We start from the raw sequence: 13,178 nt of genomic DNA, 5'->3' as shown, positions 1-13,178 counted from the left end.
TTTAAAAATGAAGGAAGCAAATTTCTTTCTATCACTATGTCTTAAGTTAGGTACCATTGAGTCAATCCCATTGCCTACTGGCTTCATAGGCAAATGCTTACTATTTTGACTAGTCTTTAGTAATAGCCCATAGCTCTTTCTAGAATATTCCAAAAATTAATCCATGTCCTCCATTGTACTTTTCTTCATCGTTCAACTTCACACACATAATCATAATTTTGGAACCAACAGTTTCATAATGATTTTTTTAGATTTTTAAAAATAAAAACGAGTAAATAAATGGAAAGCTGAAACACTGCAAAGACTCAGATGCCCACACAATTATTATTCCCAAGGATGACTACAAAATATTTATAACATTTTATAAAGCTGCATGTTGGCACATATGAATGGGGCCCCAAGGGGTAATCTTATAAAAGAAATATTGTGGAGGGCTACATAACTTTCCTTAACTTGAAAATGTGACCATCTGCTTAGAAGTAACCTGAAATACTTCTGGAAATAAATGAAATAGCTGTTATTCTCCCACTATTAAATTGGTTGTAGAGAAGCAACCACAATCCTGTTTGATTTCTGGCATATTTTATGACTAGGCATGTCCACTATGACACCAATTTCTGGAATGTGCTAGTCTTGCTTGTCAGCTCTTGGCATTTATCAGAGCTACCATTTTTACAATGGAAAAAAAATATTATTCTTTTTTGGGGGGAGCAAACTGCTTCAGCCTCCTCACAATTCCAAATACAGTTTTCAATTACAGTAACTGCAATTGTCGGCAGTTTTTGCCTTTGATTTGTACAGAACTGTATACAAAAACAGTTATTATTTTCTTCTCTTTGAGATTTCTCTACATCGAGTGCTTTCACTGATTTAACTTACTATCAAATTTCCTTTTCCAGATGTATCAATTAATATGAAGATAAAAATACTGTATTTGTACCAGTAAGGATTACTTTGGAATTCTGACTGAACTTCATCTGCTATAATGTTGTATATTCATTCATGATATCTTTTTTTGCAGCTGCTTTGTACTTCATCACTTTAAGCAAACCTACAATTCATCCTAATTCCAGAAACTAGTAATTTATAAACAAGTCAAGGAAGCACTTGTTCCCATTTGGAAGGAACCAAACGTCTGATCTGACTCAACCAAGAACTTTATTCAAACTTTTTGTTCCTTGTCTTCAGTCAGTTGTCAATCAAATATTTCATGATTACTGAGCTAAGTGAGGCCCCTTTTTTCAAGAGTCCGAGAATTAAATATTGTTTGCTTTCATTCACCTGTTGACACTCTAAAGGCATAGTGAGACAAGAACTATCACTGCAGGTTGCATTTTAGTTCAGTACCTCAGTAACACTCCAAAACGTCTATTATTGTTTTCAGTAATTCTTTCCACAATTGAAGAAACAATAGGTTAAATTCTTTGCAATTTCCTGAATGTTCTACCCCCTTTCTAAAGATGTTAATTGTCTATTTTCCACTGTCCTAGCACGGAAAAAAATACATCTTAGAACCAAAGTTTTACTCAAAAATCAAATTTAAATTTGACCAGTTTAAGAACTTTCAGGGAAATGTTGCATGGATCTACTCATTTGTTTATTTTTAGTCTTGTTTTTATTTGATTTCATTCTTCAGATACTTTATCTAAAAGAGCAACAATAGCATATACTTTATACCAGATCAAACTTTTTGACCATCTACTTAGTATTTATTCTAGCCTGGGGTAGTTCTTTTACTCCTCTACTCCAGATGCCTGAAACTGAGATTCAAAACTACAGGCAGCCTGCAGCTTACAACCATTCGCTAGAAGTTACAACAGAAGTTGCAACTTATGAGCAGTTTTCACACTTGGGATTCTTGCAGCATCCCTATGATCACGTGATCAAAACTCAGCCACTTAGCAACTGGCACGTATTTATGACAGTTGCATTGTCCCGCAGTCATGTGATCACCATTTGTAACCTACCTAGCTGGCTTAGGACAAGCAAAGTCAATGGGGGAAGCCATATTTGCTTAACGACTACATGATTCACTTAACAATTGCAATGACTTTTTTAATAATTGTGGCAAAAAAGTCATAAAATGAGGCAAAACTTATTTAACAACTGCCTTGCTTACCCATGGAAATTTTGGGTTCAATTGTGGTTGTAAGTCAAGAACTACCTGTATACTACTAAACAAAGCTCCCCTTTTTTGAAATCAAGTCAGGCATGGGGAATCTGTCCTACATGTACTGTACATAACTGAAGGAAAGATCCATAAATAGACAATTAAGTCAAAACTTTTGTGATATAGATTTTAAAAAGAGAACAATGCTCAATTTGGACGTTCTATAATATTAGTCCTTATAGCTTTGAAAAGTGAAGAATTTTCTTTAGGGGAAGATTTTGACTGTAAAACATGGTCGGCTGATGTTCTGCAGATTTTGTAATGTATGCAGGGGATGAATTTTAAATAAATCAGCACTGGCTTCTACAATATTCCTTATGTTATGTATTTTGGAAAGGATAGCATGAAAGTGTATATTCTGAGTTGTCGACTATATAAAAAATAAAGAGGTTTCAGGATATATGGGATGAGGTATACTCAAAAGTGCTTCAGAAGGTCTTATAGTTCAAACCTCATACAAATCCCCACTTCTGCTGCAATGGTTTTAAATATTATCTCCTGTGGCAAACCTATTTTGGCTCTTACATGTTTTCTTTGAATTACGATTGCCCAGCATGAAGAAGTAAGTATACAGGTATGGCAATGAGACATTTATTAATGCAGTAATTCATACTTCATTATTATTTTTAATAATAGGATAAAGACCAGAAGAGTACATAGTAAAGACCAGAGTGTCCCTTTCTTTTCCCATACCAGGAGATGCACTGAAAAACTGATTGAAGTAAAGAATACCGTTCAAATGCTCTAGACTTTCATAGAACAATGACTCCAGTCTGGCTCATACCGTGTTTCTCACAAAATAAGGTCGGGGCTTTTTTTTTTTTGACTCCCGAAAAAATGGCTAGGTCGTCTTTTTGGGGGTGACTTAATTTCCTCCCCCACCTAGAGTGGCCCATATGCACGTACCTCTCCACCAGGCCGTTTCTATCGGACCATGAAAGCTCCCTGAAGGTAGAATCCCCAGCCACTTTGGGGCGAGGCATGACTGCCCGTGTCCCCTCGCCATTAGACAGTGTCTTTCAGGCGATGGAAGCTCCCCAAGGGCAGTCACCAGCCACTTCGATCGGCCAGTAGAAGCGGCCTCGCGGCGAGGGGAGTGTGCGTGTGTGTCCCCTGGATTAAATAGCCCTAATTTTGGGGGGTGGGGCTTAATTTCACCTCATGCCTAGAAATCATGCTGGGCCTTCCTATTGGTGGAGGCCATATTGTTGGAGAAACATGGTAGTAAAGGAATGCATTATATCAGTGAGACAAGTTCCCAAATCGTACAAAATTTAGCACATTTTCAAAAATGATTTTCTCCAAATTCTTTTAAACTATTAAACATAAAAATGGTATTTCTGTTTTATATATAATGGAGCAGTGAACCCTGTCTTACATGCACAGAAAATGAAATTCTATAATGTAATGTAGTACAGCCTCTAGAAACTGCTCAAAATCTTAAAAAAGGAATAAAATAAAAACTGTGTATAATGTTGAAAGCAATGTATGAGGTAGTACTATAGTCTGAGAATGAATAGAAAGAAAAGCTAAAATTGCCAGTTCAACTGCTTCTTTGAAATGGAGAGCTTGTGCTGTTTTTGGTTCTCTTCACAATATTAATAAAAAGAATTTTTTGGTTTGCAGAAAAGTATTCTGGATACAAAATATACAGTATATTTAATTGTTCTTTAGTAGGATGTTTTCTCATATAATAACAAGGAAATGTTACTGCCTATATAAAGAACATATTTTTAAAAAATAAAATAAAAAAGGTAACCTTATGTAGCGTTTTTGGTCATGTAATGTTGATGGTGTCTCAAGTAATTTATCCAAAAGAAGTTTTCTTAATGCTTCAACTCGTGTTTCAACTTCAGCATAATCTACAATTTCAAAACACAACACCATAATTAACCCTAGAATGAATGCCATTAATTACTAAAGTATAAAATTATTTTTATAACCTTTATAATTCAAATGAACAAAGTATAAGAAATTACTTCAGTATCAAACTTGTTGGCTCTCAAGTCTTCCTAAATTTCTCTGATCTTTTAGTCAGAAAATTTTAATTTATATTATAATTCAATTCACTTCAAAGTCCATGTAACTATTAATTGATCAATCTGGAAATGCATATTTTCAGAATAACAACAGCCCTTTTTCTGTTTTGAAACTAAGAAATTTCAGTTTTAACCTTATCCCAAGCAAATATGCCTTGAATTATTTTATAAACTGCAAACTGCAATTTTTGAACTCATTAAAAAATACATCCACAAAGTACATAACCTGAAAATTACCAGCTACGAGTCTTGTTATGCACAGTACAAAATAATATATATTTCCGAGGCAGAAACATTGCCACGCACAGTTTAAGAAAGCATTTCAAACATTACAATGCTATACAAGCAGAAGATAAAACTACTCAGCAGAGATAGGAATTGAGTTTGCTCTCATGAATATTCCCTACTAAAATTAAAATCACATTTAACAAAATGCCAAACTCACATTTTTTGAAGACTTGAACTTCAGTCTTTCCAAATAATGACTTTGCTTTTTCATAGTCATTAATAACTACATCATAATCTCCCTTAAAAACATAAAAACAAGTTTTAAGAAATTTGAATCGGAAATTTGGGGCAAAATACTTTAACTTGCATTTTGTAGTATTAGTACCTTTTGAATGTTTCTTTCAATATTTAATGGAAGATTGAAAAGAAATTTGAAGCGCTGTAAAACATTTAAGGCATTTCTTGTTGAATCAGCCTTGTCTTTGCGGCCCAAAACTTCTTGGAACAATGTATCTGCGGTATTACTTGCCCCTTTTAAGAAAAGGAGACAAAGAAGTAGATAAGCTGCAGCTCTTGCTAAATTTAATCAAAAATTTATCAAGCTTTTTATACAAGTAAACATACATCAACAACGGTAAGTGTTTATATGAGAAATGTTTTGGCTTATAAATGTTCTGAATCAATATTTACTATTGGTTGCTTAGATTTTTTGCGCGGCAGAAACCAAAGTGCATTTAAAACAACTTCCATTCCTGAAGCAAATGCTTGAAATTCATTGCATAACTTTAGAGTTTCCTTTGGCTACAAAACTGAATTATATGGTTCCAGCTATGTCTTGTAGGAAATTTGATTATTAGTAATATTCTCCTTTCATAACAGAACACAATGAAATAAGCATGAATTTAATTTTACTGATATGAACAGAGTAACTTAAAATTCACTGAATACAGAAGACAGAGTACCAATATTGTGACGTTTGAGCCACATATATCTGAAAGGAACTTTTTATTCTTTTTCACTGAAGAACTCCATTAGGACATTTCGTTAAAATAATGATTTAAACCATTAGTCACATCGCAAATTTTGACCCTATTCTCTGTATCAAATTCCATGATTTTGAGGAGAGCTGTATGGTTTCAAGCAGGAATGTGAGAATGATTCTAAGGACTGAGAAATTCTGCATTAAACTATTCAAATAATAAAATATTCAAACATTTACTTGTTACATTTAAGAGCATTTAGTGTTTAAAATTTGATGGGCATGTTTCAGAGTTAAACCCCACCAAAAAAAGTCCTTTCCTTTCCTTCTCATAATAAAGATGTGTCAAATATGTTAATTTTCCCCCAACTTGTGACTTACCTTTAATTTACCAGAAAAAAAGTGAATGTTTCTATCCCTTTTGATGGCTGCCTGTAAAACTTTCTACATTATCTGGTCTAGTGACTATAATTTAAGCAAAGATGAAAAAATTACATCAGTCTCACTGGGTGGCTTGCATGCCATTTTCTCTCGTCACACTGTGGGTGGCCTGCTCATGTTAAAAGTAGCCTTTGTAAAATAATTGTTATATCTAAATAGCGTTTAAACACTGTTGATGTTTCAAGACCCTAATGCAAGTAACTCTGTTTTGTCAAGAGAATTGGTCCTACTACATTTTATTTGGTAGGGAGAGGGAGACAAAGTTACCTGATATTCAAACATGATATTGCTTATAATTTTATTTTCAATATCTTATGATTGAAAAAGATTAGCAAACATGAATAGTGAAAGGAAAATAACACTCTAATTAGGAGATAGTAAAATAATTAAAATGGTCAAGAAATGCTTTTAAAAAGGTATTTAATTAAAAACAGTAATAATATGGCATTATTTGTCTACTGTTTCAGATTTGATATATTTTGGTTATTTAATTTTAAAAATTTTAAACTATGAATAATCATACTTGGGAAACTTCAAGAGCATTAAGTTTTTTTAATTTTTTTCCAACTGTTTCAAAGGTTAAAAGCTACATAGAACTTGCTTTTAAAAAGAACATCTGCAAAAATCCTTCTAATAATAGTATAAAGTACCCTTCCAGTAAAAAAGACCAGGAATTAGGGGAAAAATATTCTATCAGATTTATGAAAATAAAAATGATGTTCACAAAGAAAACTAGTCAATAAAAATTCACCTTCCTAATGCACCATATTCCTAGTGTATAATTAACTAAAGTCTCTTTTCCAAAGTTTAATGCTTTGGGTAAAAATTATTGTTGCTTTCAGATAAAATAAAGCTTCTTCTAATTTTTATTAACAGTTATTTGTATTTTTTTTTAAAAAAACTCTTTCTTTCAAAAGTACTGGTACCCGTTCAGTTAATTTTATAATAGCAATTTCACCTTTTTATAGGATTCTCAAAACTATTACCTTTATTCTTCTATAAAAATTAATAATATGCATATTATTGTTGTATGTTCCCTTCCCACCCAACCACCTAAATATTGAGATAAATTAGAGATATACAAAAACACATGTATTTTGTATGGCTGAAATGAAGTAATTCTATTTATAAGCTGCAAATAATATACACAATGTCACAAAAAGGATGAAGAAGAAAAAACATTCCCACCCCCCTCTCTCTCTTTCACAGGCTATGCTTATATTCTAAAATTGGTAATAACACCTTAAGGCAAAGAATCCTCAGATCGGGATACAAACAGAATAAAGGAAAATAGCTTCTCTAGGATTTCCTCTCCGGAAAAAAAGTTAACAAAATCATCTGGATATGCCCACAACGTGCATTTTCTTGCACTGAAATATCTTTCTTTAAAAAAAAGTGGGTGCTTATGTATGTATATGGAGAGGGAGAGAGAGAGGGAGAGAGAGTGGAGCTCTTGAAAGGAAACAAGTGCAGTTCCCCGTCACATTCTGTTTCTTTTAGATGCATTCATGTCTCTTGAATTAAATGGCAAAGTGAAATCCAACATTATATACAGCTGCTACTTTAAATAATTCAATCACTTAATTTAGATGGACTCTATTACCCATGTATTATATACACCTTCTCTATAACATTAACCTGATTTCCTAAGAAAGGTCAAGTCAGTCCAAGCCCTATGGAAAATAAAGTTCTTTTCCAGATAAATTTTCTTCCTTGCCAGAAACTGGGAAAAAAATGCGTCAATTGAAAGTTAATGGCTAGTCACAGAGCCAAACGTGATTCGGGGCATGCTCTTCTGCTGAAAGGACAGGGCAGGCAGGGATTTGTGCCAATTCACTCATTCTCCCTGCAGCCCTTCAGGACTTGTCATGTTCCTTAGGGGATCTTTTAGTCCTTCTGCACAGGGTTTCATGACACCGAGGGATACAAAGGAAAGGAACAAGAATGAAGATTAGATCCAAAACAGCTTCCTTCCACATGAGCACAACTCTGCTAATTTCTGCATTTCTTTAGACTGGAACTCAATATATGATTATGAAGAGTAGTTTTGTCCACTAGTATTTTTCATGCATTTTCTTCCCTGAATTCAGCCACTTCATTAATGGGGTCCAAACGATCAGTATTAGAGGCGATATGGAATTATTAAAGGTATAGGGAAAATTAACAAGCCACTTCCTTTTCTGGGTTTGAGACATGCTGCTTTTATTTAATCTGAACAGAAAGCTAATATATTCAAAACTATGCAAAGAAAAACAGTGAATTAGAGAAAATGTATTTTCTGGTATATCTAAGACTTCATTGCTATTTTCCTATTTTTCAAATGTGCCATTCTGAGGTTGTTTAATTAACTCTCCATCAAAATTTTAAAAAAGTACTAATTTGAAAAAAATGTTTTAAAATCTGTCATAAATATCTATCTGCAAAATGCCATTCTAAAAAGATAAATTTCTTATTTTCATTTATGGAAGAGTTGCTTATTTAAAAAAAAAACACTATATCTTAACAGTTCTACAGGAATAACTGGATTAAATGTGTTAAATAACTAGTCAGGTATAAAACTTCTTGAAGCTATAAAGGAAGCTGCAAAAATTAAAAAGTCTGAAACCTATAATTCAGTATAGATGAGCCTAAAGAAATAAAAAGGCTGATGACTTTGAATTCATCTTCTACACTCCCATTTTCCCTAAAAGTAAACTTTAAATTTGCATTTGATCATATCTTGCTTGAAACTTAACCTTTTTCTATGGAAACTTTACTTTAAAAACCAGTTACATAGATTCAACTCACCATTTATTCAAATCCATTTCCTCAATTTAAACGATAGGGTTTAAACAAATAGACCCACATTACCCCTTTGTCATTAAAGGCTGTCAGAATACTACAGGGCATCAGAACTCTTTAAACCTTTTTTTTATTTCAAGCATCAGTCTCTGCAACACTGTCAGAATTCAAGTAGTAAATTATCAAGTTTCATATAGTTTTAAGATTCAGAAACAAATGCTGGGAAAAAATCCATTTTATTATTTTTAAAATAAAGGAAGTAGCATTGTACAAAACTTACTGTTGAGAACGTTCTCTAGTTTTTGCGTCATGGATCCTTCTACTTTTTCTGTTCCATCCGCTTCTAGTTTTTGATGGATAGCTGAAATAAAACAACTTGTTAAATTCCAACTATTTTAATGGATGAAAGAGATATATCATAGATTTGAACAGCACATGTTTGTTACAAGATAATTTGTGATCTAGTGACAGAGGCATTATGATAAGAGCCAGATCCTCCAGACTTCTAAACTTCACTATGCTGCTAAGCTTATGCTATGCTTTTGGCAGTAAAGTTAATCATCTGGGCATGAGTATGTTCTCTTATTTAGTCTTCTAATTACCATGACAGTTCTGCTATATATTTCACTTTCTTGTGTGGAGCTTAAAGTAGCTCTAGTTTTACATTGGCTAAAAACTCTTGTTGGTTACTTGACTTTGAAGAAGTAAATGACTTTTATGCTACATTATGCAGGTAAAGCCGTGTTCATATATGCCTAATTTGAAAGTCAGAAATACCAACATGGCATTTTGGGATATGACAAATCATACATAATTATTATTTCACTATTGTATAATTTCCCTTTCCATTCTTTTTTCAACCACTGGTCTCCACAAACAGTAGTTGGGAACACTGCCTTAACTCTACCAATTTCCCACTCCTTAGCTTGCTTGCTTTATTTATTTATTTAAATAAAATTTCAAAGGTAGGTCCTAAGGCCTGTTACCCATCTGGTGGTGGGGATTAGGAAGTATTGGAAGTGCCTGAAACATTCAGGTGTCATGTCATCTTGAAGGCTTGGATGCTCTATGGGCCTTCCTACATTACCTCGGGGTACATGCAGTGGTGGGATTCTACCAGTTTGCACCTATTCGCTAGAACTGGTTGTTAACATTCTAACAGTTGTTAGAAGAAATTACTGGCCTAATCCTGTAAGAAGGCAGGAAGGAAACATTCTGCTGTTCATTACAGAAACTGCCTCTCCATTAACCCTTATTACATTGTTGGGAGGACTAGAATTCCTGTCTCTGGAACTTCTCTAGAGTTTTTCCCCCCTCCTTTGCTGGTACTTAACTTGTGTGGAGTGACCATTCAAAGTTACAGTGGCACTGAAAAAAGTGACTTATGACCATTTTTCACACTTATGACTGTTGCAGCATCCCCACAGTCATGAGAGACCAGGCGAGGAGAAGCGTGCCTCAATGTGACTGATATTGAGTTGGCCACGCCCAACCAATAACATGACCACCAAGCCATGTCCACCCAGTCACATGACCACCAAGCCATGCCCACCACCTAAGCCACGCCCACAGAACCGGTTGTTAAAAAATTTGAATCCCACCCCGGGTACATGTACAAACAAACAAACAAAAAATCTGGAAGGAATAGTTTTCGCTGTAACTTCCATATGAAAATAATTCCAACTTTTATTATTTGCTTCCTTTCTCCTCAGGTTCTTACTAAATATATTTTCCTTGGCTACTCTGCAGTACAATTTAAGGGCAGGCGTGGATAGGGATATTTTAAGTAATATGAAGAATGGAATTCTGTACATGAATTTCCATAGGTAGCTGTGTCTTTGAGATGGATACTGAAATAATATTGTAGCAATCTAGTTTAATCAATGGAAGTCTTGCTTAACTTCTGGTTTAGTCACTGGACTATTGTACTCAATTACAATGCACTGTAAGAATACTTATTGAAGTCACTCCCACCAAAGACAGGTTAAAGTCTTCATTAATTTCTGTTACAGGAAAATGGGAGCTTTGTTTTTCAGATCTCCTCCTTGAACCCGATTGCCAAAAAATATTGGGAATAAAAATTATTATATGAAACAAAAATAAACCAAAAAGCTATGTTTTCTGTATATCATATCAGATCTCCTATTTCAAAGCTACTGTAGCAATTTATAATGTAAAATATCTTCAAAAATACTGTTTTAAATCTCAAATGGAAAATGAGCTTCTGCAAATTGAGAAATTGCTGCATTAATGACAGAGCAATCCAAGACTTGATATGCATTTTCTAAAAATGTTGCTGTTAGATGATGCCAACTTCACAATGTAATTGAACATTTGAGAATGTTCATCCATCCACAACACCATCTTTGAATCTAAGATTCTTCAATTTTAGGTATTTTAGCTGCAATGGTTTAAATTGTTCATTATTTGCCCATTTTATACATTGGATAAAACTAGAAATCCTATGAAATGACAAATAGATATTAGAAAAAAAGGCATGGATCACATGACTTACAGAGCACCCTTGTCAAGCAAAGAAATGCAATTTAATGAAAAGCGAAAGACAAAATTATGTATAACTGACAGTAGTGATATCTAATAAAACAATACTACATCAAAAGAAGAAATGTTGAAAAAATACTTTCCTTTGTGAAATGTAGTTCTCACCTAATAAGGGGTGAGAATCATTTTCACATTTCAGTATATAACATAATGAAAGAATTGGTTCATTTTTTTATTTTAAAATAACTTTAAAATTAGTTTAAAATAAACTTCTTGTTTTATTACATCTGCCCTCCTAATTCTATGCACTGCCAGATGTAAAAGAGGGAAATGTTATGCTATTCTTGACCTTTAAGATTGAATACTAAGATAAATCACTGTATAGATCTTTTGCTTAGGAAATTTGATATAGCTCTAGTAAAATTTTGTAAATATTTGGGATTACTTATGTATTTAATCACAGAAAATACATATCTGATTCATACTTCAATATTGCAGAAGACTCAATCACCACAGTAGAATAAACAGGTACAGAAATATAATTAGCCATATCCTTAGTAATGGTAAATCGCAGGTACTTTATAAAATATCTGACCAATTTCCCCTCTCAATTGATGTGTCAATTGAGCTTATCAGACATTTTCACTGCCGTTTGTGCTTATATCATTTAAACCCCTAAGATTCCTCCACTCCATTAGAATTCATAGATTCCTTTTGTAGTCCTGAGACTTACCTGACAAGGCATCCTGTGCTTCAAAAAAAGTGCTGAGACCTCCTTTGACATACTGTAGATTGCCCTCGTTTTTCTTGTTGGCTTGTTTCCTCAGATTTATCACTGCCATTTTAAGCTGATCAAAGCTAAAACCAAAAAGAGAAAAAGACAGATGGCATTCAGACAATAAAGATGAAATGACAGGTCATATTTATCTTAATAAAATATCAAGCCCAACAGAGAAAATATATGATGACTTGCTGTAATCCACCAATCCAGTGGAGGCAAGGTAATTCCAGTATGTACTTTTTATACAAAGAGAAAGAATATCTTAATGTTTGGTAACTCATGAAAACTCCACCTTCAGGAAGATAAGGAATACATGGAAATAATTCAGGAAAGGTAGAAAAAGCAGAATATTGTTGGTCTCCATGCCAACAAAAGCTTTGTACAGTATCTGCTAAATGAGCATGAAACAAGAGTTATTGTATTAGTCACTAAAATGCTTTTTTGCTCTATGTGTTTCTGCCTGAGAGAGTGGGTGAGACTGTGTATGTGTGTGAGAGAGAAAGAGAGAAATGGAGAATCCCTCACCCTAAAATAGGAAGTTGACAAATAGACAAATTAACAAAATCGCCTACAGCTGAATGATATAGCAGACTGAAATGTCATTTATACAAATCTCTCACTGCCTTGTTGCTGTTACTGGTTTAAAACAATAATTGGATCTTTGCCTTTTAATTTTTCGCTTTTCTATCCTTGTACTTTTGTTTATTCTTGTCATAATGACAAATGTATTTAGTTCAGCAAACATACCAAGAGAAGGGATATTTAATTTGAATGAGTAAATATATACAAGGAACTCCAATTATGAATTATGGCTACTGTCTAGATGACTGAATTCCAGGAGAAAAAAAAAGCTTTTGGTTTCAAATATGGGAAGTTACAGAATAATGGATGTTACAATGGAATTGTCAAATAGAGAATACAAATTTTCACCTAAATAAGCAATAAAACATTGAAGGACTATTTAAAAATGTGCTAATATCAAGGCACTGCCTATTGTAAAGATGTCTATTTCTAAAAACCTGCATTCTTTATTTTGTGTTTTACAATAAATCCACACTGAAAAACAATTAGGAGCAGAGACATGAACCCAGATTAAATGAGAAGAATGTAGTTTCCACTTAAAGTAATGCAACCAAGTTAATCCAGATCATAAGTCTCATCCGTTTCGGAGGGACTGACTTGCAGCTACATCACCCACAATTCTTTGCCAAAACGCATTGCTGACACTCCTTAAATATGAAAAAGAAATATTAACAC

General features: G+C 33.6%; 1 protein-coding gene across 3 annotated transcripts in view; it reads right to left on the bottom strand.

Moving 5' to 3' along the window:
- EXOC2 (exocyst complex component 2) overlaps nucleotides 1–13,178 on the bottom strand; it is a 78,306-nt gene that overhangs the window by 48,954 nt on the left and 16,174 nt on the right. For all 3 annotated transcript variants that reach the window (XM_026715034.2, XM_026715035.2, XM_087930775.1), the window contains exons 6-10: nucleotides 11,874–11,998; nucleotides 8,919–8,999; nucleotides 4,823–4,968; nucleotides 4,655–4,736; nucleotides 3,930–4,032 (exon numbers count right to left, since the gene is read on the bottom strand). In XM_026715034.2, the coding sequence (XP_026570819.1) occupies nucleotides 3,930–4,032; nucleotides 4,655–4,736; nucleotides 4,823–4,968; nucleotides 8,919–8,999; nucleotides 11,874–11,998 (537 nt within the window). The remainder of the gene's footprint in view (nucleotides 1–3,929; nucleotides 4,033–4,654; nucleotides 4,737–4,822; nucleotides 4,969–8,918; nucleotides 9,000–11,873; nucleotides 11,999–13,178) is intronic.

Source organism: Pseudonaja textilis, chromosome 3 (assembly GCF_049901715.1).
Source record: "Pseudonaja textilis isolate UNSWEBS1 chromosome 3, rPseTex1.2, whole genome shotgun sequence".
Lineage (NCBI taxonomy): Eukaryota > Metazoa > Chordata > Lepidosauria > Squamata > Elapidae > Pseudonaja > Pseudonaja textilis.
This window is presented reverse-complemented; position numbering and strand designations above follow the sequence as displayed.